Consider the following 21553-nt stretch of genomic DNA (forward strand, 5'->3'; position numbering starts at 1 on the left):
ACATCGCGGTATCGTATCGCATGATATCACGATCTACCTGTAAGAAGTGCCTGGATAACGAGCGTGCGAGGTTCGTAGACGGTTCCGCTTCTTCGTCTAAACTCGGCAATTGAAAAGCGGAGATTTTTCCCCGAATCATGTCCATCTCCAACGGGTCAACTCCGACAACAACTACTATCTCTCCATCCAGCCATCTCAATAGCTGGTTTGAATCGGGAGACAATAGCAGAAAAACCCAGGAAGCTAATCATTCAGACACTTCCTGAAACCAGCCGCCGGATATATCCTCGTCGAAGCAGCATCGCTAGAAGTTTTGGCTGTTAGAAAGCTTGGAGCTGTTCAGAAGAGACACGACCAACGACCAATCACGGCAGATCGGGTACAATCGACAATCAATACGGACGGAGGAAAAGAGTACAATTTTGTGGAAACACGACCAGAGCATTTGATTAAGCATTGGACAACAACCGAGCACAGCGGCCTCTATCGCTTTCTCCGTCACATCGCCCTCCTTCGTCTTTCGAGTGAGTGAGTGGGAGAGAGATAAATAGATAGACAGAGTCACACGACCCAACCAGGGTATTCCGCAACCCCGAGTCCCTCTCGCAAGAGAAGTCAACAAACGAAACGAAAAGGTACAAGAGAGAGAGAGAAAAGCGACAAGAAAGAAAGAATGGGCCCCTCCCTCCTCTCCAAGTCCCTCCAAGCGGCCGGCATCAGCACCTTCGCCGGCGTGTGCGCCTTCGCCGTGTGGACCAAGCACTGCCGCTTCACGCCCGTGACGCAGTTCAACCCGGCGACGGAGCCGCTGTTCCAGAGCGCCTGGTTCCGCAGGTTCAACCCGCAGAACCACGAGGCCACGTACGACGAGTGCGTGCGGCGCATCGGGCTGCAGAAGATTAAGCCCGAGTTGGTCGAGGACGCGCGCAGGGGCGGGACGAAGCTCGTCGAGGAGTTTTGTCGAGGCGTTTGGGGCGGGCCGGGTATGTTTTTCTCCCGTTGTTGCTTTCTTTCCTATCTTTTTTAGCGGTGTTGATGTGGGCGGGTTGACTCGTCTCGATTCGATTCGGTTTGAGAGATGAGTTGGGTTCTCTGTGTTGATGTGCCCTCTTGCATTTTTGGACTACTCTTCTCCACAAGGGGGTTGGGTGATGGAACGAGGCCACGGGAACTGAACACAAACCCACCATCTGCCTCACTTGTCCATTTATGTTTCCATGGCATGACTTGAACGACTGACCAATACTTGAAAGGCTACACGATCCAACGCCTGTACTTACAGCGCAAATACCGCAACGTCACGACGACGGCGCACCAGCTGTGGACGCCCGCGCAGCTCCTCACCTCGACCTACGACCCGGGCACCGAAATCACCGACCACTTCGTCGTGCTGGACAAGACGCCGACGCGCATCCTCATCCGGTGCGGCGACTCGCCGCTGCACAACCCGGACGGGCCGCGGCCCTCGGACGGCCTGTTCGAGATGTGCGCCACCGTCGACGTCGACCAGGGCATCGCCGAGTTTCGCCTCAAGAGCATCTTCTACGTCGGGGAGGGGAGTTGGGCGTCCGCGTCGGAGACCACGGCCGAAACGAAAGACGGCCAAGGAACCCCGAATAAGTGGGAGAATCGGGGCCCCATGCAGGGTTACATGCTCTACGCGCACAAGTTGTACACCAAGCTATGGATGGAGAGTGCCCTCAGAAGAGTCAAGCAGTGAATAGGCGCGCGGAAACGAGGTCATTTCCTCAAAGTCACTCTGTAGTATCTCTCATTGAGTCGAAAGGAATAGGGCTATCGTGATGAATCAAAACTCCGACTGCTCTACTGTCTGTGTTCTCTCAGGCTTCCACCTATCACTTGATGTGGGATTCTCCAAGCCATAGTTGGTTGACGTTAGCTCTCCTACACTGTCCAGCTCCCTTTCCTTGCTCACAGTGGCATTTTGGCCACTTATCATGTCCCTGATGCACACTCCCAACGGCTTTTTGAGTTGAATCCGGCGTCACGAAAGATGACAACCATTACCGTCTGGCTTTCATCCAATGATGCCGGCGTAGCTCTGTGTTTGGTATCCTGCCAATCCATGCTGTGTGTGGCTATCCTGGTGTTGGTTGTCGACCTTCCCTAGAGGTTCAACCAGTGTGACGAACATAATAGTAATAGCCACTGGTCACATGCTTCTCCCAATGGCCCACCGGAAAATCACCCTTCAACGCGTCGTTGTACTCCCTCAAGGTCCAGCTTCCATCAAGTTCCTTGCACCAGAATTGTGGACTTGCACCAGGTTTGTACGGTGCCAGTTGGCTGGGTTGCTGCTGGCTAGCTTGCAAATTGGCAAGCAAAATGGCGTTCTGGGCTTGAATCTCTGCTGCTGTGGCGCCGACGAAGTAAGCTGGTGCGTTTGGCATTGCAGCAAGGGCAGCATTGGCAGCTACTGCAGCCGCGGCCTGTGCCGGACCCGGAGGCTGAGACCATGGCGAAGTGACGGGGAATTGAATCGGATTCGGGGCTGTATGGTATGGTGAGTAGGTGTACGGATAGAACGGGGTGCTTGGTGTAGAAGTGGCAGGCAAGGTGTAGCAAGTGTAGGCAGAGGAGGTGTAAGGCCAACCAGTTGTTGCAGACGGAGGGCTCATGCCGTAGTAGAGGCCATTCACGTAGTAACCCGCCGGGGCACTCGAGCTCCCCTAGGAAGAGGTGTCAGTGAGGTCAGGCTGATTTCAGGCACAAAGACTGAGGGGCTTACTTGGAAATAATACATGGCTGGCTGAGCTGGTTGATTGGACTGATACACGGGCGCCGGTGGATGAATCCCCTGTAAACCTTCTTGGTTAGAGACGTAGAGATAGGTTCTGGGCCAATCTGCCGGGTTCTCCCAGTAGCCAGTCGACCCTTGTGTGTTGACAGCGGAGGGGTTGGGAGTTTGGTATGTGTAGAAATGGGGCATGGTTTGTCTGCGGCGTCTGGTGCGAGCATGAAGCGAAGAGGAAGACAAGCAAATGAGAAGAACGTCAGTTGCCGATTGTCTGATAAATGAGTTCAGGAAAGATGCGCGAAGGATGAAAGAGAAAAATTCCAACGTCGCGGATTGAGCAGAAACTTTCACTTTGAATTCACTTTGTAACGCACCTGCCGGTTATCGGGATAGAAACCATGGTTCTCGTCGAGGAAAATGTACTCTTGCTTGACGGGTTCAGCGGCAAGCTGGACATTGTGAGCCCATGGCCAGCCTCCACATGAAAAACACATGATGACAAAGGAGATGATGGAAGGGTGGTGATGAATGCAAGGATCTGGAACGATATGGAAGGATGCGAAGACTGCGTTGACTGCGTCTAGCAATCTGGGGTTGAGAAGGACGAAGGGGGAGGAGGTGGTGATGAAGAACTGGCAGGCGGATCTGGCAATGGGCAATGGGTAATGCGCAATGCGCACAACGGTCGATTTGAAGATTGTGTGAAGCAGCAGATCAATATGTCTTCCTTCACTTCATCGAACACAATTGTATTCTCTCATCAATAGCTGCAGCTCAAGTTGTCTTGTCTGGCTGTAGTCGTTGACACCGAGACACCCCTACCCATTTGTGCAATTCTCATCCCATTGAGGGTCACCAGCTGAATATGTCTGCATCAGGACTCTTCACCCTCTCTCTTCTGGTGCACTCTCTGTCCAGTGACAACCGACATGTTGACAAGGTGATGGTGCGCAGCTCGCCCGTAGCCTGCATTTTTCTCTCTTTCTCTGTAGCTCACCCTGAATGGATCCGCCTCTTCCATTGTCTTCTTCATCGACAAGCCACCACAAGTTGTCCATCATCAGCACATCGAAAAGCCATCCAAATTATATTGGAGGTTAACGGGACACCAAGAACAAAGTTCAATGTGCCAGACGCGACAAGACGCGCCTCTGAACGGCTTGACACGCTAAGGACACGCTCATCGAACCAATGAGTTGCACTTGGGCGATCAACGTCATTTAATCTTGTGTAGTACCACAGGACGAGAGCAATCAGACGGTGTTGGGAAGTTGGGGAGAGAATCGGACTCTTCTGGTAACTCGACAGGTCCATTCTCTAAGATCTTGCCAGATAATACACAATTATATCTCTCTCGTGCCAAATCACATCTCCCGAGTCAATCAACCTATCACAGGTTGGCGGCGACGGCTGCCTGCGTCTCAATAGCGCAGGCAGCCTTGTCAGCCTGACCACTGCCAGCCTTACCAGCCTTACGACGAAACTTCATAAAATAAAGGTGTGGCACCTGGCTTGATCTCTGTCTGCTAGTCCGTTGTAAACATCGTTTTCGACGCAGAAGATCGAATGCCCAGAGATCGCCATGACTTCCAAGAGCGAGGACAAGAACTTGGTTCCCCCTATCTACACTATCGATCTCTCCCTCGAGCCAGAGGAGCGCTACCAGGCCTTAGCAAAGGCTTACCAGAGCCAACTTCGAAGCCTCACGACTTTATTCAACAGCCTGCTCACTGATATCGGCCTCTCCACATTCTACCATGGCCCGGTAGGGCTACTGGCTCGATTACTCCTCCGAGGCCTGAACACTCCCGTCGAAACTGCTGAGCTCCGTGGGATAGCAAAGGTAAGCGGGCTCCCTATGCACCTGCTTGTCAGCTTCAATGTGATTTTGGATTGTCTCATGGGGTGTACCTCTGGAGCGGTCAATGTCGTGGACGCGAATCGGCCCACAGGACACAGGCGGATGCTTCATTTCCGCACCCTAGACTGGTCAATGGATCCGCTCCGGTCGATCATCGTTCAACTGGAATTTGTTCGAAGTAGATCGGCGACACCTGGGCAGATCATCGCTCGAAGCGTTACATACGTCGGCTTTACGGGGATATTGACCGGCGTGCGTCAAGACTTGAGTCTATCTCTCAATTTCCGTGGTGTACACAACGCTGTACGCAGACGCGACCATGCGAGATTCTACCTGCATCATCTGCTAGTTCTCACGGGTTGCCGCCCATCGATATCGAGCATACTGAGAGGATACATCATATCAGAGGAGGCAGAAGGTGACCAGTGCAAGACTTTGCAAGAAATCTCGGAGGAGCTCGTCCCGCGACATACCACTGCGGCTTACCTGCTCCTTTGTGATGGCGTGTCGGCCATGGTCATTGAGAAGGATTATGCCAGCGGTGTGATCCGACAATCCAACGCCTTCATCGGCGTTACTAACAATGACGAAGAAGAGATTGGGTTATCAAAGGAGGCAACTCCTTTGGCATCTCAAGTCCCGGCCAAGTCTTTTGCTGTGAGGGCTGGAATGGAAGAAATCATTGAAGAAAGCAAGGACAGACTTGACGCAATCTCCTCAAGATGGAGAGCATGTCTGCGAAAAGCAAAAAGAACGTCCAAGAAAAAGGGCAAGAATTCCAGCCAAGCAGAAAGAGAGGTGGCAATTACCACAGACGAGGTGATTCAATGGGTGTCGGCATATCCAACGACCAACGAACAGACTCATTTCGCCACGATCATGGATCCCCTGTACGGACAGGTAGTCTGGACACGGATTTATCCCGAAGCGGCTGAGTGAGGACGTCGATGTTGACGCGTTCTCCCAGCCATCGGCCATTAGGCGCCGAGAACCTCTACTGCGGCTTCGACTTCAGACTCGAAAGTACTCGTAGAAGGCATCAAAATCAAAGACATCATCATGGGCGTTTGTGGGGATGCTTGCGGCAACAAGTCCGACGTAAGATGGATACTGCTGAAAGAGCATGCACCAATACCCTTTATAAAGTAGATGTATTCTGGATCCTGCTCGGGGGGCCTCTTGGCTCCTCCACCCCTCTAGAGCGAGGCCGTGGTCGGACAAATGCAGAGGGAAAATATTAATCAAACTAAGGTTATGGGAAGACGGCGATCGACATGCGGATGGCGTTGCCTTCCGATGTTTGAAAGTGAAATGTATGACGCCTCGACTCGGGGAAAAAAAGAAAATGAAGCTTTTTACTAAATATGGAAATCCGCAGAAAAAGGGACAACAACACCAAGACCACAACAACCCCTTTTCCGGTTATCATCGTCGCCTTACGCCAGCCACTGTCGATACAGCTATCACTCGTCATTCAAAGAAGTCAAGAAGTCATCTTGCCGCGTCGCAGGACATGGACATGCCTTGGCCATGGCTGATGCTGATGCTGTATCTCAACATCGTATCCACCTCTACAACCTCCAATATTGACTGACCATCGGACATTTCGACTTCTTCGTCAACGTATTCAGTGGTCCACCCACACACATGATTGTTCCTTCCGGAATCACGGAATCACGGAGGTCTTGGTATGGATGTCGATCCATTACAGCCTTTGAGATGAAAAGGAAGGCGTTGCCTCCCACCTGGTGAGCTGGGACATCTGCCACCGTTCTTTCATCTTTTACTTCTCCCTCCGTGGTACCTTCCCATCTTCCGTACCAGACCTGCTGGTTTTGCAGTCAATTGCTCTGCAGAGTCACGGATACCACTCGTTTTCACTTCCAACCATCTTTCATTCCATCCCACCACCATAGACACTCGTTGATCCAAACCCCCCAATTATCCACAACAAGCCCAACATGTTCTTCTCATCCATAACTGTTGCCCTAGTGGCACTATCTTCACTCACCATGGCCATGCCGCCAGTCAGAGGCGGACCAGGACGAGGACCGGAATGGGGGGGACCAGGAAGGGGACGATACGGCATTCCTGGCAAACGCCCCAATGCCGGTTGTACCCCAGATAGAATCAAGGTCCGCAAGGATTTCGACTCGATGGCTCCTCAAGAACGCAAAGCCTATACCGACGCCATCAAATGCCTGGCGAGCAAGCCTTCGCAACTCGATCAAACCCTCTACCCTGCCGCTACCAACCGTTACATGGACTATGCCGTTATTCACGTCAACCGGACAAGAGAGGTCCATCTATCTGGCTTCTTCCTGACCTGGCATCGCTATTTCCTCCATCTGTTTGAGGAAGACCTGAAACACCAGTGTGGCTACGTCGGTGCATTCCCCTACTGGAACTGGCCGGCGACTGCGGACAATCTTCATGGCAGCGCAGTCTTTGACGGATCCGACTACTCTATGTCTGGTGACGGTGCATACGTCGACAGTGGCCCCGTAGTGCTTTCGCCCTCCCTTTCGCTTCCTCATGGATCAGGAGGAGGTTGTGTCACGTCTGGTCCTTTTGTCGACTGGCAGACGACCATGCAGGTCATCCCCACCAGCTACATTATCCAGGGTCTTCCACTGCCAGACACAGCTTTCCAGTTGAACCAGAGCTGCCTCACCCGGGATCTCAACAGTTATGCCGCTCAGACCTATACAAACACCACTGCCCTCGAACTGTGCTTGGAAGCCGAAGATATGGAGTCCTTTGACACTCAAATCAATGGCGTTATTGGCGGCGGCACACTGGGATTACATTCTGGTGCTCATTTCGTCGTGGGATCTCCTGGCTCGTCGATCTACGTCTCGGTGATGGATCCCATTTGGTGGGCTCTCCACGCCTTCTTGGACAATCTATACACATCGTGGCAGCTCCGCCATCCTGACATCGCAGATACCCTCTTTGGTACTGAAACAGCTGTCAATCTTCCACCGAGTGACAATGTTACGCTCGACACTATCCTGCCTAGCTGGGGATACTTCCAGGAAGCGCCAATTGCGGTGCGAGATCTCATCAGCACCACGGATGGTCCCTTCTGCTACGAATATGATGTTCCTTTGTGATGACCTATTCTTCGACCCCGGCCAGTGTGCAGTACAATTCCCGCGGCCGCCATTTTGTGATTTGCAAACTTTTTGCCAACCTGCAGTGTTTGGCTTTCTCTCACGGGAAACCTTTTGAGGTATTCCATTACGGTGGTTTAGAACACCTTTGTCTATACTTACACGACGTGGCGAACTGGTGTTCAGTGTTGGTGTTGTTTGGGGTTTACGGAACTTTGGGGAGGTTCCCATGGGATAGGCGTTGATTAGGTTGAATACATTAATATCATTTTCTGATGTTCAAGACGTTTGTGCCTTTGGTCATTGTGTGTTTGAGGTCGTCAAGGCTCCTTGATCAGCTCCCTCTGCAAAAGTTGACACTGACATATATGGTTGCAAAGAAGCTGTTCCCGCAACATCATATCAATATCCAGAAGAAACGGTCGACGCCGGTCCTAACCAGGTCATGCCCTTTTCGTGTATAGCTCAAGACTAGCATGTCCTACCAGACGATTTCCGAGCTCCTCAGAAGCCTCTGTGAACCATTTGGCTATCTATCCACGCCTCGATAGGTATTATGGGACCGGTTTTTCTTGCTCTTCCTCTTCTCCTTCTTCCTCCCCCCTGTGGATCCTTGGACTCTAGATGAATGGGCGGGTGAGTAACCTGATGAAGAGGCGCAGAGACGCATTACATTCACAAGGGAGTTTTCTTCGGTTGGGGGGGGGGAAAATATTCAAAGAGTCAAAAGAGTCTCGGCATTTGTTTATTTCTTCTTCTTCTTGGTCTTGTCCTCGACGCTGAGCCAGCGCCGATCCACGCCTCTGCGGGCCATTTCCTTCTCGACCACGTCCCTCTGGTCGCCCTGGACGAGAATCTCCATGACGCCCGGCTTGCCGCCGACGAGCTGGCCGACGCTGGCGGAACCGGCGCATTTCTTCTGCAGCTCCGGCCCCAGGATGTGCGGGTTGATGCCAAAGACCTCGAGGCCCGAGATCTTGGTCACGACCTTGGTCCCCGAGCGTTTCTCGATCACGATGCTGACTTGGGGCGGCGGGCCCGGTCTGGGCTTCGACAGTCCCGGATCGGGCGAGTCGGCGTCGTAGGTCTGTGTGTTGCGCAGCAGGAGCCAGTGCGGGATGCAGAGGTGGGTGTCTTCGAGGATGCGTTTGAGGAGAGCGTCGCGCGCGATCTCCCCTGCGGCCAGCGCGCGGGTGTCGGCGGCGCTGGGGTTCGAGCTGAGGATGTTGTTCGCGATAAAAGGGTCGAGTTTGATGAAGCGCGCAGACGAGGTCTTTTCGCTCAGCTTGGGTTCATTCTCAATGTACTTTTTGAGGAACGAAGAGATCTGCGACGACGTGTAATATGTCGTCTTGGAGGGGATCAGATCTGGCACCAGCTTACTGGATGCTCGATAGACGGTCTGGAGTGTGAGCTTCTGCCCAAGGGAGGTATCGCCTCCGCTGGCCGAAGACTGTGCGGTGTCCGAGCTGCCCGCTACCGTCTGGATTTTGGGCTTGGGTAGTTTGTACGGCTGAAAGCCGACGACTCTGTGGTCGTTGAAATCGACGTCCAGGATCACCGTCTCTCCGCCATTGCGATCTTTGGATTTGACGAGCACCTGCTTTTCGAGGTATTTGATAAACTTTTTGGTGTTCTTCCAAGACGTCTTCTTGATGGTGTAATGCTGGTTCTGATAGCGGAGATGTGGTTGTACCATGTTGGATATCAGAAAAGATGGTTGTATGGGAAAGTCGAGCCCGTGGTGTGGAGGGTCGCCGCCCTTTTTAGCGTCATAGAGGGCATACAGAAAGGCTTGTACAAATGCTTCGTCGACTTCGGCGGTTGATGGTTCCCGGTCTGCCTCTGCATCCGCCTCTGCTTCATTGTCCTGGAGCTCGCCGGGTCCATTGGTATCACGATTCCCGTTGTCAGCTTCTCCTTTCGACGCATCGAGGGTGACACCGCCCTCTTCTTGCACGTCATCATCCTCGTCGCTTTCTCCTAGATCCAACCTTTCGACTCCATCCTGTATGTCACCATCTGGAAAGATCCATCCGTCTATTGTCTCTGGACTGGCTCGACCTCCACTCCCAAACTGGCTCCAGTTCCAGATCTCGTCCCCTTCCCAGTGGACGCCCTCGACCGCGGCGCCCTTTGTTCCCTGTACCCTCCCCAAACTCGATATGTCGATTTTACATATGCCTACCCACAGAGGCACAGTCGGCTTCTTCAAGCCTGCAACCGCAACAACGGACCCCGGTTTTGCAGCGTCTGGCCACGGTGGTCCACCAACAAGTCCCGGCGTCATCAGATCGGCTCCTGTGCGCAGTTTCTCGACGACGAAATCTTGGGTATGGAGCAAGGGCACGATCCCTGGGTTATGCCACAATGTGTACACGGTTGGGTACAGCCTCGCATCTTTTCCATATTGGATCCATAAGATTCTTTCCTCTTGGCCGGGATGTGAACCAACATACACTGTTCCCGAGACTAACGTTGCATTGGCCCCGGCGTGGGTTGTGAAGCGGGCGGAGAGGCATGTCTCGGGAACAAGGCTTGTCCGGACGGAGGTGAGTGCTGGAGTAGGATGATGGATCGAGGAGGCCGGGGTAGTGTTCTCTGCGGTCGCCGCGTCGGGATCGATCTCTTCCAGAGTAGGCACATGGACTTTGTAGTCGGCAATGATTTGGTCTGCGAGTTTGCGGCGATCGGAGGATCTGAGGGGCGAGAGGTTCTTGATCTGGGGCTTCTTCTTGAACATGATGCTGAGAGTACGAGGTAGACACTAGGCTGACACGCAGAATCAAAGAATAGTCTCAGAATGACTCGACGAGAGGGTGATCAGGTTCAGTGCGGGGAGGTGAAACAACGTGGAACGATTTTATGTGTGGGAAAAGCGAATGTTCGACCACACTTGGATTGCTTGGGGGTTTCTGCCTGCAGAGAACCCAGATAAGTCAAAAGATCACACAAGAACTCCTATAGTAAGTGAGTCACGACAAAGATACGAGGTATTTGGTGGTTTGATAATATTGGCGCTGAGCGGCAACGAACAGGAGGAGGTGAAATTTGGACGAGGGGCGAAGACACGGGATACGTCATTTCAAACAACAAAGTCACAGTTAGAAAACCCATTATTCATGTTCCAACCTCGAATACCACACAAAGTACTGTAAACAGAGAGGATGCAGTCAACGTCACGCAGCGTAGATACCGACTTTGTCCCGCTGAGCCTCTTTCCACCAACTGTCCGCATTCTCTGAAACGCCAGGCAACTCGATGTCCTCTCTCAATTTACGCTTCCCCGGCTGATCGATGCCCAAGTCCTCGTTCCTCTCCCTCATGGCCGCGTCCACGTCGAGCTGTCTCGCCTCGGTCAACGAGCCCATCAGCGTCGGCGGACCCAGTGGCAGTTCGTCGCCCCTGTCGACCTGCCAGAAGTGGTACAGTTTGCCGTAGAGCGTGACGACCTCCTCCATGGCCTTGGTCTCGAGGGCGTCCCACTTGTCCTTCCGGCGCCTGTGGGACTCCGGGTACGGGAGGACGAGCATGCCGGACTTGACCTCGAACTCGTGCGAGTGCCAGTACCGTTGTTCTTGCCGGTCGAGCGCCTCGTAGCGGGCTTTGGGGATCATGAACTCGACGCCAATGAGTCTCGCTCCGGGTTTGCACGAGTCGTAGATGAGGCACTGTCGAAGATCTGTCGAAGAGAGGGATATCAGTGAGTGCGGTCAGAGAATTGCCATGGTTGGATCTATCGAGAGAAGGAGGGGAGAAGGGCGCTGTAACTGACCTTTACTGGTGTGGGAGCAAAAGTGATGGGCCGAAACGGTCCTCACCTCCCCTCGTCGAGCCTCGTCCGTGTAGATGTGCAGCGCGTGCAGGTACTCGCAGACGTTGTGTAGTGGCTTCATCTCCGGCTCAATCGTCCCTCGCACATGCGTTTGGATCCCCAAATACAAGAGCCACGACTTGAACCACGCGGTCGGGCTGAATTGGAGCGCCCATGAGGCCAGTCCAGATATACTGGGACCGACGACTTGGCTTTGACTCATGGTGTGCGATACCCGACACCTCGCTCGCTACTCTTAGAGATATGTGATGATCTGGTGTGGTCTGGTGTGGTCTGGTCTTTTTTTTTTCTAGTAGTAGATTGATTCTCCCGAGGGTTCCAAACTGACGAGAGGCACAAACTGCTTCGAGGGAGAGGCGACATTGATATTCATGCATCACTCTGTCGTAGGTAACCTATCTATTTGGGACACTGATGTCACTGTTGGCAAGGATGCGATCATATCAACCACACCACTTGAACCGGTCATTGTTCTTGCTTTTTCTTCTCTAATCCTCCGATATTGGCCACAGGCGTGGCTGATGAGAGGGAGTACCTGGCCATGTATATGTTACATACCTTGACGGCACACTCACTCACCCACGCACGGACGGTCGGTCGTTATGGTCGGTCCCTCACAAAACAAAACCACTCCCAAATCCATCGGATGTGTTTCCCGACGAGGGGTTTCATTTCGACTTCGCCCACCAATGATTTCGGACAATACCTAGCGAGTGGCTAGGCGGGGGAGAGCCATGAGCCATGAGAAAGCAACCCCCCCGTCACAGTAGTACTTGGTGCAATTGGTGCTTCCGATGCTACTTGATTCAGACGAGTACCGCTTTCTTCTATCTCCTTCTTTCTCTCACATACACAAGGACTGTATTACCTCGTACTTGTCTACCTCCTACCAATGGACAAGGCACAAGATGAGTCAGTCCATCGACATGGAGAAACCGACCGGACCGTGCCACCGTCCTCCCCACTGAGGGGGACGAGGGGACGAGGCTGCGTCGCGGTGCTCCCCGGGAACACACCGAGGGGGCCATACACAAAGTACCGAGTACTCGGTATATATATGAATTTTGCTTCTGTAGGTTGTTCTGTTTCTTGTCCCCCCTCTCTTCAAAGTAGTTGCCTCCCTTATTTTTTTTCCAAGCCCATTTCGAAAAATCTTCTTTTCTGTTCCTATATACAGATTCCACAAAATACAGGTAACAAGATGGTAGGACGTCTGGAAGGTAAAGTGGCCATAGTGACCGGTGGAGGGTCGGGTTTTGGTGCCGGTATCGCGACCAAGTTCATCCAAGAGGGCGCAAAGGTGCTCATCTGTGATCTGTCTGAGCAGAACGGCACCAAGGTCGCGCAAGATCTGGGCTGCGAATTCTTGGTTGCCGACGTCACCAAGCGCGCCGACTGGGAGGCACTACAGAAAAAAGCCGTCGACGCTTACGGGGGTCTGGACATAATCGTCAACAACGCCGGCACCACTTACAAGAACAAGCCGACAGAGACCGTCACGGACGACGAGTTCGATCTGTGCTTCAATGTCAACGTCAAGAGCATTTACCTGTCGAGCAGCGTGCTGCTCCCGTATTTCATCGAGCAGAATCGACCGGGCTGTTTTATCCAGATCGCCTCGACGGCGGGCATCAGGCCGCGCCCCGGCTTGACTTGGTACAACGCCTCCAAAGCCGCCGTGAGCAACGCGACCAAGACCATGGCGGTGGAATATGGGCCCAAACAGATTCGCTTTAATTCCGTTTGCCCTGTCGTGGGCAGTACCGGGTTGTGGGTCTCTCCGTTGTTTGTTCATACTTCTGCGTACCACAGGAGTTGCCTTGTTCTCACTGCTGACACTTTTGAACCTCCTTAAGAACACATCTTTTTATTGGGAAGCCCGACACCGAAGAGAACAGAAAGGGCTTCGTCTCGACCATTCCGCTCGGACGAGGAAGTACGCCAAAAGACGTGGCAAACGCTTGCTGCTATCTCGCTAGCGACGAGGCTGAATTTATCACTGGTGTTAACTTGGAAGTTGATGGCGGGCGATGTGTGTAGCGCGCCGACAGACTGCCATCACTGAAGGAAAAGAATGCTTGCTTCACGAGCCAACGGCGGTATCGAAGGAGGATACTGTAGAAGTATCGTTTCAATAGAATTTCGGTATTGGACTAGAGCATTGAGAACGCCACGGTGGCGAGTGTTGATTGATCCCTTCGGTGTCTTGACACCTGCCAGAGGAGTTTGATGTGTAGGACGGTGTGGTAGTACTCCATATAAGATATCTAGAAGACTTTGCTATTTCGTCAAATGCAATGTTCGAGTCAGTCACAATGTTTTGCTGCCTTACGGCATGACACCACCGAATGACCTGATGCTCAGAACCAACATAACCTGCAAAACGCGCTGTCTGATCTGCACCTTAGACATATCAAGGAGACGCTGCCCCCAGGCCAAGACAGGACTGGAATCTTGGACACGTTTGAACCCGTTCAGGGGAAATATGCCTCTTTGGGCATAAGGTATAGTGTGGTCGCCCGTTTACGTGAAGACCAGCTGTGCTCTCGTTAATTTCAGGGATCTTTGGGGGACAGGAGGTGGCTCAAAACACTGACATATTAGAACCGACCTTCGACAACGCATGTGTCAGCACGGAGTCTGAGCGTCAACGACGGTTACGACAATCGCTTTGAGGTCTGGTCAAATGTACAAAGCGAATTCTAGACCCTCTCTCCACCGTGTCAGATTTCGCAAAAGGCAATTTTTGATAGCGTGGGAGGACTCAAAGTTCATTGAGTGACACAGACCGGGACCGTGGGCGGAGGGCAACACATACTGGGTTGCAGTGAGGTTGTATCCGCTCCGCAACGCAGCCAGCCATATGTCAAATTCGGATGCTGATTATGACATGGCAGCGGCTGCGAGTCTCTGAATCGTGGAACCCCCTGTTCTTCGGGAAGGTTGTCGGAATGAATTGGAGCTCGAGGATCAGTGAATCAACGGGGCCGACGAATGACCTCAACATGCTTGATCTTTCAGCAGTCGAATTTGGCAAATCGGGCTGAATATGAAATTATGCTGGTGTTGAGACATCATGCTGCCGGTGTGGAGAGTGACTCCTGCAAAGACACGATCACTTTCCACTAATCAGCATCGAGAATACTGTTGTGTGTTGCAGGACACCCTCACATTGCGATCAGCAAGCATCACAAGGACGCATGGACGACCGCCACCTCTTGTCCAGTCAGCCACTGTCCAGTATATTGTCTTCTGACCTAAAGCCAGCCTGACCCAGAGAAGGAGGGCCAAGTTGATGAACCAATCATCAAGTATTGTCGCGCCATGGGATAGGCAGGTTGAGACCGAGTCTGACGCTTCCCACACCCTCAGGCCAGCAAGTCACTGCCGATTCCAGAATCTGAAAAGTCATTCCAGAAGCATGTTCGTGGGCTATGATTCGTCCAGAGTCAGTCCAGACTATTGAGTCTGCGGAGAAATTCTGCACCACTCATTGCAGTTCAGGCCAAGGTTGGCACTCCTTGGACTGGCCTAGACGGGCAACTCGGGTGTAACGGCGAAGTGGGAGGTCGAAGCCCTGTCAAAAGCGTGGGAAACAGCGGGAACTTACTTTGTCGACCTGGTTGGACGTGTCCGTAGACATTCGAATGGATGCTGATGCTCATGCGGACGGGTGCCTGACGAATTCTGAAGCCCCGGAGAGTCCGTCGGGAAAGATTAACCGCCAAAGTGCTTCAAATGAGAAGTCGTCCCTCTGATGCAGGTACCAGAAGTGAGCGGGGGACAGTCATTCGAATCGCTTAGCCGTAGGTCCGTAGTTGATCTCCTGTGCCGCTGCTCGGCTTTAGGAATTGGAAAGGAGACCATTTTTACAATGGCTCCGAATTTTGTGTCAAGCTCACTGATGATCTGCGGACTGAGCAGCTCTGGTGGCTCTGATGGATAGAAGGTGTGGGACAGAGAATGAAAAGGTTTTTTTGGGAGGTGGAAATCAAAGTCTTATCCGGGAGCCGTGATTGAGCAGTCAAAAGGCAATGTCAAGCCAACGAGAGAAGAAAAGTGTGTGTTTCCACAATTCCGCAATTCCCCAACATTTCGATATTTGTACGAGGTACTCGGTATGTATGTAATAATACTTCCCACCTCTTCTAAATCGTTACCTCTGGGATGGCACTTGGGTACGAGGTAGGTATAGACGATAGTGAGACGCGATAGCGAGTCCGAGTTCGAGTTGCATCTGCGACCACTTCTGTAAGCGAGGCAACTGAGGCTTCTGTTTGGCACGCAATAATTTTATCGACCCCGTGTCCTTGGTTGTGTGGGAATTGGCTTCAGGGGCCTGGAAGAGAGCGTCGCGGCGCATGGGCTTTTCGATAATCATGGTGCTGGTAAAGAGTATGGATGGGGGACTCGTAGTAGTGCCATACGAGTAATGATCAAGAAGCACTTATGCACAGCTAACAAAGACAATCACCAACCGTTGCCTTTCTTTGACAGACTAGGGCTTCGCTTTGATGCATGAAGGAGACCTAAAGGACCAAAAGTCAAGCACCCTGGCAAGTTCCAGCCTCTGACCACTTGTTATTTTGTTTTTGAGGACCAGACTCGATTTGGGGAAGGAAGGGCAGGAAGGGGGAGGCCTAAGCCTAAAATGCGCCTTGCTGGTTGCCGTTCCGAAGTCCAGGTCTCTCGGTGGCATCTGCCCCGGAGCAACGGTGGAGCCAGGACGCTGGTAGCCTGGCCACTACTGGCACCTGGCACTTGGTGCGGGCATGCCCAGCTCTGTCTCCAGGCTTTCGGGCTGGTGTTGCGGCGAAGGATGAGAGCCACTGTGGGCACCAAGACAGAAAGGGTCATGATCCCGCGTCTCCCCGGTCGTTGCCGTTCCAAGGGTCGTTGATCGTCTTCCCACCTCCCTCTTCCTAGGTAGAGTACCAGCCCAATGTCCGAAACTCGATGCTTTGGAGGCCGCCCAAGTTTCGGGTTCAGGCGTGCGCCCGGGGGGGTTGGACCGCCCGGAGACTCTGGCCATGATTGGCATTCCTGGGCGTGTCTCTTGTCCATTGAGAGTGCCTCTGGTGGGCTTCATTCCCCATTCTTTCTGGTTCACTAGGCTGCTCTATACTCGCCGTCTCCCTCGGGTAACCAGTTTGTTTGTCCCTGCAATCTATCGCCGTTCCCATGGCCATGTCCTTGGGACTCCCTGTCAACCACGTTGAAAAGGACTTGCTGAAACCTGTCAAAGATCCTAGTAACTGAGGTATGCACATCCTCTCGTCATCTGTATGCATGATCCCATATGTCAGCTGCTTCCTTAATATTTCCTCTACATTATTATTCATTATTGCACAGAGTCGCGACCGCTTCGGCCGGCTCTAGGCAGAGAGCCCAAGAAAGACAAAATGGGTGGGTGCAGGCAGTGTTTGTATGACTTTTGAGTCCGTAATGCAGAATCTGTGACAGATTCAGGTGGCACAAAAGCCTCCCCTTGTAAGGGTAACACGTGTGCTACGGCATCAACGGGGTATCTGGTCGCACAAAGCAAGATATGCATGCTGGGGATCAACAACCCGGCCTCGCACGAATCTGGGTTGCAATTTTACCAGGATTCATCATGAGATCAAAGTTGTCCAAAACCACGCCCAAAGTCTAGAGCCGTGTGAGCATCCTTCTCCTATTAACCAGCACGAGGACCAACACGAGCCCATGGCCTGTGCATCAGTCCACCCCCTGCCATTTGGAACCATGTTGCTCGTGGACCGACCGGATTCTTCAGCTGTCCGAGATGAGACTAGGTTGACGAGTAAACTTGTCATGCTGCCGGAAAGGTCCTGGTTGTCTATCAACACAGTCAGTAATTGTAGTGAACAAACAGTGTATTGTCGAGTACCTCGTACATGCCACCTGCTTGTATATCAATCAGTGGTGGCGAAGCAACCTCACACAACCACAACCACAACATGGGTCTTTTTTACTTTGGCAGTGATGCAATGCCTCGAAGCGGTAGGCTGGCAGTGGCAGTTGTTGCTAGCGGCTGAAGCTCCAACATTGAACTCTGAAGCCTCTTGCTTTTTCAGCGCAGGATCTGCCCTACCTCTCCAATCAACCATCTTTGTCCCACTGGTGAGGCCCACAACAGCGGGGGGGATAACCGACCGAAATGCACCAGGGGGTGTGAAGCGCAGAGCGGTTTTCCCCAAAGTGTTCATGGCGGCCATGCACCTGGAAGAAGGGCGAGGGAACGTGCGCAATTTAGCCCACACACCAAGAGTCCAGGCTAGCGAGTACGAGCAGGATCGTCTAACACTAGGCATAAGATAGCCAGCAGCAGATGTCCACCCATCCATCCCCTGAGAGTCGGGGAGTCTGCCAATGGCATTCGCTAGGATGTACTCGTAAAGAATCTCTTTCTGCAGTGCACATGCTCGTGGAAGTCCGTGCCTTATTGCTGGTAGTACAACCGGGTTGACAACAGTAAGCAGAGGAACAAGGGGAGGCCTCCGACGGGGAAGGATTCATAACAATAGCTGGTAGGAGCAGGAGCAACAGCAGGCTTCGTAGTGGGCATCGCAGTGGGCATCGGGCCCGCCCCAAAGTCCCGAATGGAATGGCCTTGGGGGGGCAAGCACTGGGCCGCTGGGCAGTTAGTGGGAGGCCCATGATTCTGACCCTGTTAGGCGTACGAGGAGTGGAGCGCAGCCATGGGGAAAGCCTCCTCGCAGGCTAGGCCCAAAGCCAAAAGCACCATCCCAGGGCACCGACAAGGGCCCACCAGGGCTAAATGACCATTGACCACTGACCAGAGACAGGAGGGCAGCGCTGGCCCGCTGGCCCGCTAGGCTGCTTCGCCTACCATGCTGGTGCTGCTGCCGGCGCATGGTCCTGGCGTCTGGGTGCTTGTCGGTGCCGCTTTTCCATATTTTCGCTGGCGCTGTTCTTCCTGGCTCCCCGGCTGCGACGTCGTTGCATCCCCATCTGCACCTCTTCTTCTCAGTCTTTCCCACTCTTCTCGCAGCTCTTCTGCTTCATTCCTACCCTCGCTGTCGCTCGCCTCGTCGGCAGGGGAACGTTACCAAACCCACCCTCCTCCGATCCTAGCATTCCATCTCTTCTGCCTTCGAACTCTTCTCGTTAGATTTTGTCCGTCTCCGGGCATTGGAGGGTCTAGAAGGGAAAAGATATTTTGTTGCCTGCTCCCAACATTGGTCGTGACAGTCCGGCTCAATCAGTGAGCGAGAAGAGTCCCAGTTGTCTGGCTCCTCAAAAACCTTGCATCCCTCAGTCGCATTTGGTGTCGAAGCAAAACTCGCATCCGCTCTCCCTCCACCAAACCCGAATCCTGCGATCGACCATTGTTGGGACATTCAGCAAGGCACGGTCCACGCTGACACGGTCATCCCTCTACCTTTCCACTGGGTGAAGAAACCGGAATACGTTTTCGATTCAACGGCGCAGGAAATAACAGGGAACTTAAGCTTCTGGTTGTCTATATTCGTCGGGATCCAGACTTTGAGCGCATGCGATCCGGAAATATTGTCCGCTTGGCCTCTTGGTTGATCTCGACAACCACTAGACCCGGACCTCGTCGTGGTCCAGCCATTGCACAACCAGCAAGGAAGAAACGACTCGGGTGATAGGTTTTGGTCTGATTAAATTGTGGTGGAGCTTTGGATTCTGGTCAGTACTTTTCACTTTCCCAGTGGTGTTTCTTTTGTGTTCTTGCCCGTTTGGCGCTGCCAGCCTTCTGCGTCAACCGTATGCGTCTCGAGCTACCAGAAGGAAGGAGAGACTCGAGGACGACGGTTGGATTCGCGCTGGCCATTTGGCGGGGCTGGGCTCCAGGATACCTCTCTATGGATTGCCCAACCTCCAGGACGTTGGAATCGCTCCGTATTGTCTACATGTATTTCGTATCCTGCTTCTTAGAATTCATCCTGTCTCCAATACAGCATGTCTTCTCCCATTGATAGAGATGCCGCTGACACCGCCAACATGGATAGTGCCCAGAAACTGCCGGAGAAACTGTCGCCAGTTGATACGTCGACGACTACCCGTGACTCGGATCAAGGCCTCCCAGCGCTCAAAGACTGCCTGGGCCACGAGTTTGATATCAACAATCTACGACAAATCCTACCCCAAAAACCACGTCCTTTCATACCGGGCCTGTTTGTACCGGGCATCTCGGTCCTCTATCTTGACGGGCTACCCATTCGAACCTACAATATTTGTGGTATATCATACAACATGCAGCAACCTCCTAACGAGACGAGGAGCTCCGTCAGTAGGTTCACCATCGACAGGAGGTGCATCAAATACTCGCTAGAAGTCGTGCAACAGCCAGAAAAAGCTCGAGCATGTGGATCTGGACCCAGATGTATGTTAACCGCACCGCCTTTGAGAATCTCTACTAACGTACGAAAGCATCAAATGACCGGAGACCAGTAGACCCACCTCCGGTTGTCGAACTGAAGGTGTTTATCAATGATGTCGACACCACGATGCAGTACGATGCCACCTTCATGCTCTATGCCAGTTTGGAAGTTGCTCGGCCGATAGCAGGGGGTAAAATGCACGTCCCGCCCGCTATTCCCGTATTGGCCGGGGTCACAATAGCCAGTGCCGCTTATCTGGAAAAGCCGAAACGAGCCGCCTACTTCATCTTTCCAGATCTATCCGTCAGACATGAAGGCTGGTATCGGCTGAGGTTCTCGCTGTTCGAGGGGGTGAAACACGACCAGGATGCCGATATCGGAAAGCCGTTTAACCGCACCGAGAGAGACGGGGATAATTTGACGGCGCCTGTCCGTCACGAAGGCGTCTTCAATCGGATGGAAGTCCTGTCCACTCCATTCCAGGTCTACAGCGCCAAGAAATTCCCAGGACTCAATCAGAGCACGGCTCTAAGTATGATGGTCGCCGACCAAGGCTGCAGAGTTAGGATTCGGAGAGACGTCCGGCAAAGAAAACGACGGCAGAAGTCTGGAGGCGAAGGCGATGACGCTCCGAGCTCCTACCAGGGCACCCCCCAACCCACCTATCGCAACCTCGACCACTCCAGATCAGTCAGTCGCAATAGCATTGGCACTCAGCACGAGAATGAGTTACAAAATCGCGATCCCGCCGAAGCCCTCTGGGCTCGCCAGGACGCTGCAATGCGGGCGCGACTGTTGGCTTCCAACCACTCGTCGATAGCGGCACCCAGTGCTGTACTACCTTCACCTACCACATCGATGCCTCCACCTCCTGTATACAATCCCGCTCCTGCACGAAGGCCATCATTCGACAATCGGCCCAAGCCCTTGCTCACTATGCCGATCCCCCGACCCTCGCAGCCTTCCTCTGCTGTGCCCAACCAGTCGTCGGTTCCAAGACCCATGACCCCAGACACCGAGAGAAGTCTTACTCTGCCGCCGCTGAGATTTCCCGGTGCGAGCACGTCCAAACCCGATTCACCGGGTCTCAGATACAATATGCCAGCACCTACAGCAATGAAGAGGACATTCAGCCCCGGATCCTCTATCCAAGAGACATCCTTGAAAGATGGGGCTCGACCTGGGATGCCTCCTGCCCATTGTCCACCACCACCCCCTCCGAGTGGTAGCGATATTATCGAACCGGATGTCAGTGGCGATGGGGATGACGACGATGAAGAGGCGGAGTTATTCGCCGATGCATTGATATACACGCGGGCGGACGGTACCAAAAGCTACAGATACCGTCCAGGAACCAGTTATTTTCGGTAATGGAGACTAGCAGACTGCCACATACGTCTCAGACGCCTGCCTCTTTCTGTCTGTGTCGTAATGTACTTGGAGTGGCATTTTCGACGTGATTTGGGTTCACATGCACACGGGTAATCAGGACACACAGGACACACGGGTTTGGGCGTCTTCGAAATTGCACAATAAAAAAATCAGCGCTAAGCCTTTGGCCTTTGATGCACCAGTCTTGTTCTTTGGACTCTTTTCGACTCAATTTCTTTG

The 21553-nt window shown here is 53.0% G+C and overlaps 8 protein-coding genes across 8 annotated transcripts; 5 read left to right on the forward strand and 3 right to left on the reverse strand.

Moving 5' to 3' along the window:
• Positions 1–673: 673 nt before the first annotated feature.
• AYO20_07598 (hypothetical protein) lies at positions 674–1720 on the forward strand (the record flags this gene model as incomplete). Its single annotated transcript, XM_022645883.1, has 2 exons — positions 674–983; positions 1254–1720. The coding sequence occupies 2 exons, from the start codon at positions 674–676 to the stop codon at positions 1718–1720; spliced, it is 777 nt and encodes a 258-aa protein (XP_022498128.1).
• Positions 1721–2135: 415 nt separating this feature from the next.
• AYO20_07599 (hypothetical protein) lies at positions 2136–2950 on the reverse strand (the record flags this gene model as incomplete). Its single annotated transcript, XM_022645884.1, has 2 exons — positions 2136–2690; positions 2750–2950. The coding sequence occupies 2 exons, from the start codon at positions 2948–2950 to the stop codon at positions 2136–2138; spliced, it is 756 nt and encodes a 251-aa protein (XP_022498129.1).
• A 1390-nt stretch (positions 2951–4340) lies between these two features.
• AYO20_07600 (hypothetical protein) lies at positions 4341–5558 on the forward strand (the record flags this gene model as incomplete). The annotated part of the gene is made up of 1 exon (XM_022645885.1): positions 4341–5558. The coding sequence occupies one exon, from the start codon at positions 4341–4343 to the stop codon at positions 5556–5558; it is 1218 nt and encodes a 405-aa protein (XP_022498130.1).
• Positions 5559–6631: 1073 nt separating this feature from the next.
• On the forward strand, positions 6632–7735 carry AYO20_07601 (hypothetical protein; the record flags this gene model as incomplete). Its single annotated transcript, XM_022645886.1, has 1 exon — positions 6632–7735. The coding sequence occupies one exon, from the start codon at positions 6632–6634 to the stop codon at positions 7733–7735; it is 1104 nt and encodes a 367-aa protein (XP_022498131.1).
• Positions 7736–8480: 745 nt separating this feature from the next.
• On the reverse strand, positions 8481–10478 carry AYO20_07602 (hypothetical protein; the record flags this gene model as incomplete). The annotated part of the gene is made up of 1 exon (XM_022645887.1): positions 8481–10478. The coding sequence occupies one exon, from the start codon at positions 10476–10478 to the stop codon at positions 8481–8483; it is 1998 nt and encodes a 665-aa protein (XP_022498132.1).
• A 436-nt stretch (positions 10479–10914) lies between these two features.
• AYO20_07603 (hypothetical protein) lies at positions 10915–11772 on the reverse strand (the record flags this gene model as incomplete). Its single annotated transcript, XM_022645888.1, has 2 exons — positions 10915–11406; positions 11557–11772. 2 exons carry the CDS (start codon positions 11770–11772, stop codon positions 10915–10917), a joined length of 708 nt encoding a protein of 235 aa, XP_022498133.1.
• A 999-nt stretch (positions 11773–12771) lies between these two features.
• On the forward strand, positions 12772–13425 carry AYO20_07604 (hypothetical protein; the record flags this gene model as incomplete). Its single annotated transcript, XM_022645889.1, has 1 exon — positions 12772–13425. One exon carries the CDS (start codon positions 12772–12774, stop codon positions 13423–13425), a length of 654 nt encoding a protein of 217 aa, XP_022498134.1.
• A 6095-nt stretch (positions 13426–19520) lies between these two features.
• Positions 19521–21313, forward strand: AYO20_07605 (hypothetical protein; the record flags this gene model as incomplete). The annotated part of the gene is made up of 2 exons (XM_022645890.1): positions 19521–19944; positions 19992–21313. 2 exons carry the CDS (start codon positions 19521–19523, stop codon positions 21311–21313), a joined length of 1746 nt encoding a protein of 581 aa, XP_022498135.1.
• Positions 21314–21553: the final 240 nt, after the last annotated feature.

Source organism: Fonsecaea nubica (genome assembly GCF_001646965.1).
Source record: "Fonsecaea nubica strain CBS 269.64 chromosome Unknown Scaff54, whole genome shotgun sequence".
NCBI classification, from domain to species: Eukaryota; Fungi; Ascomycota; class Eurotiomycetes; order Chaetothyriales; family Herpotrichiellaceae; genus Fonsecaea; species Fonsecaea nubica.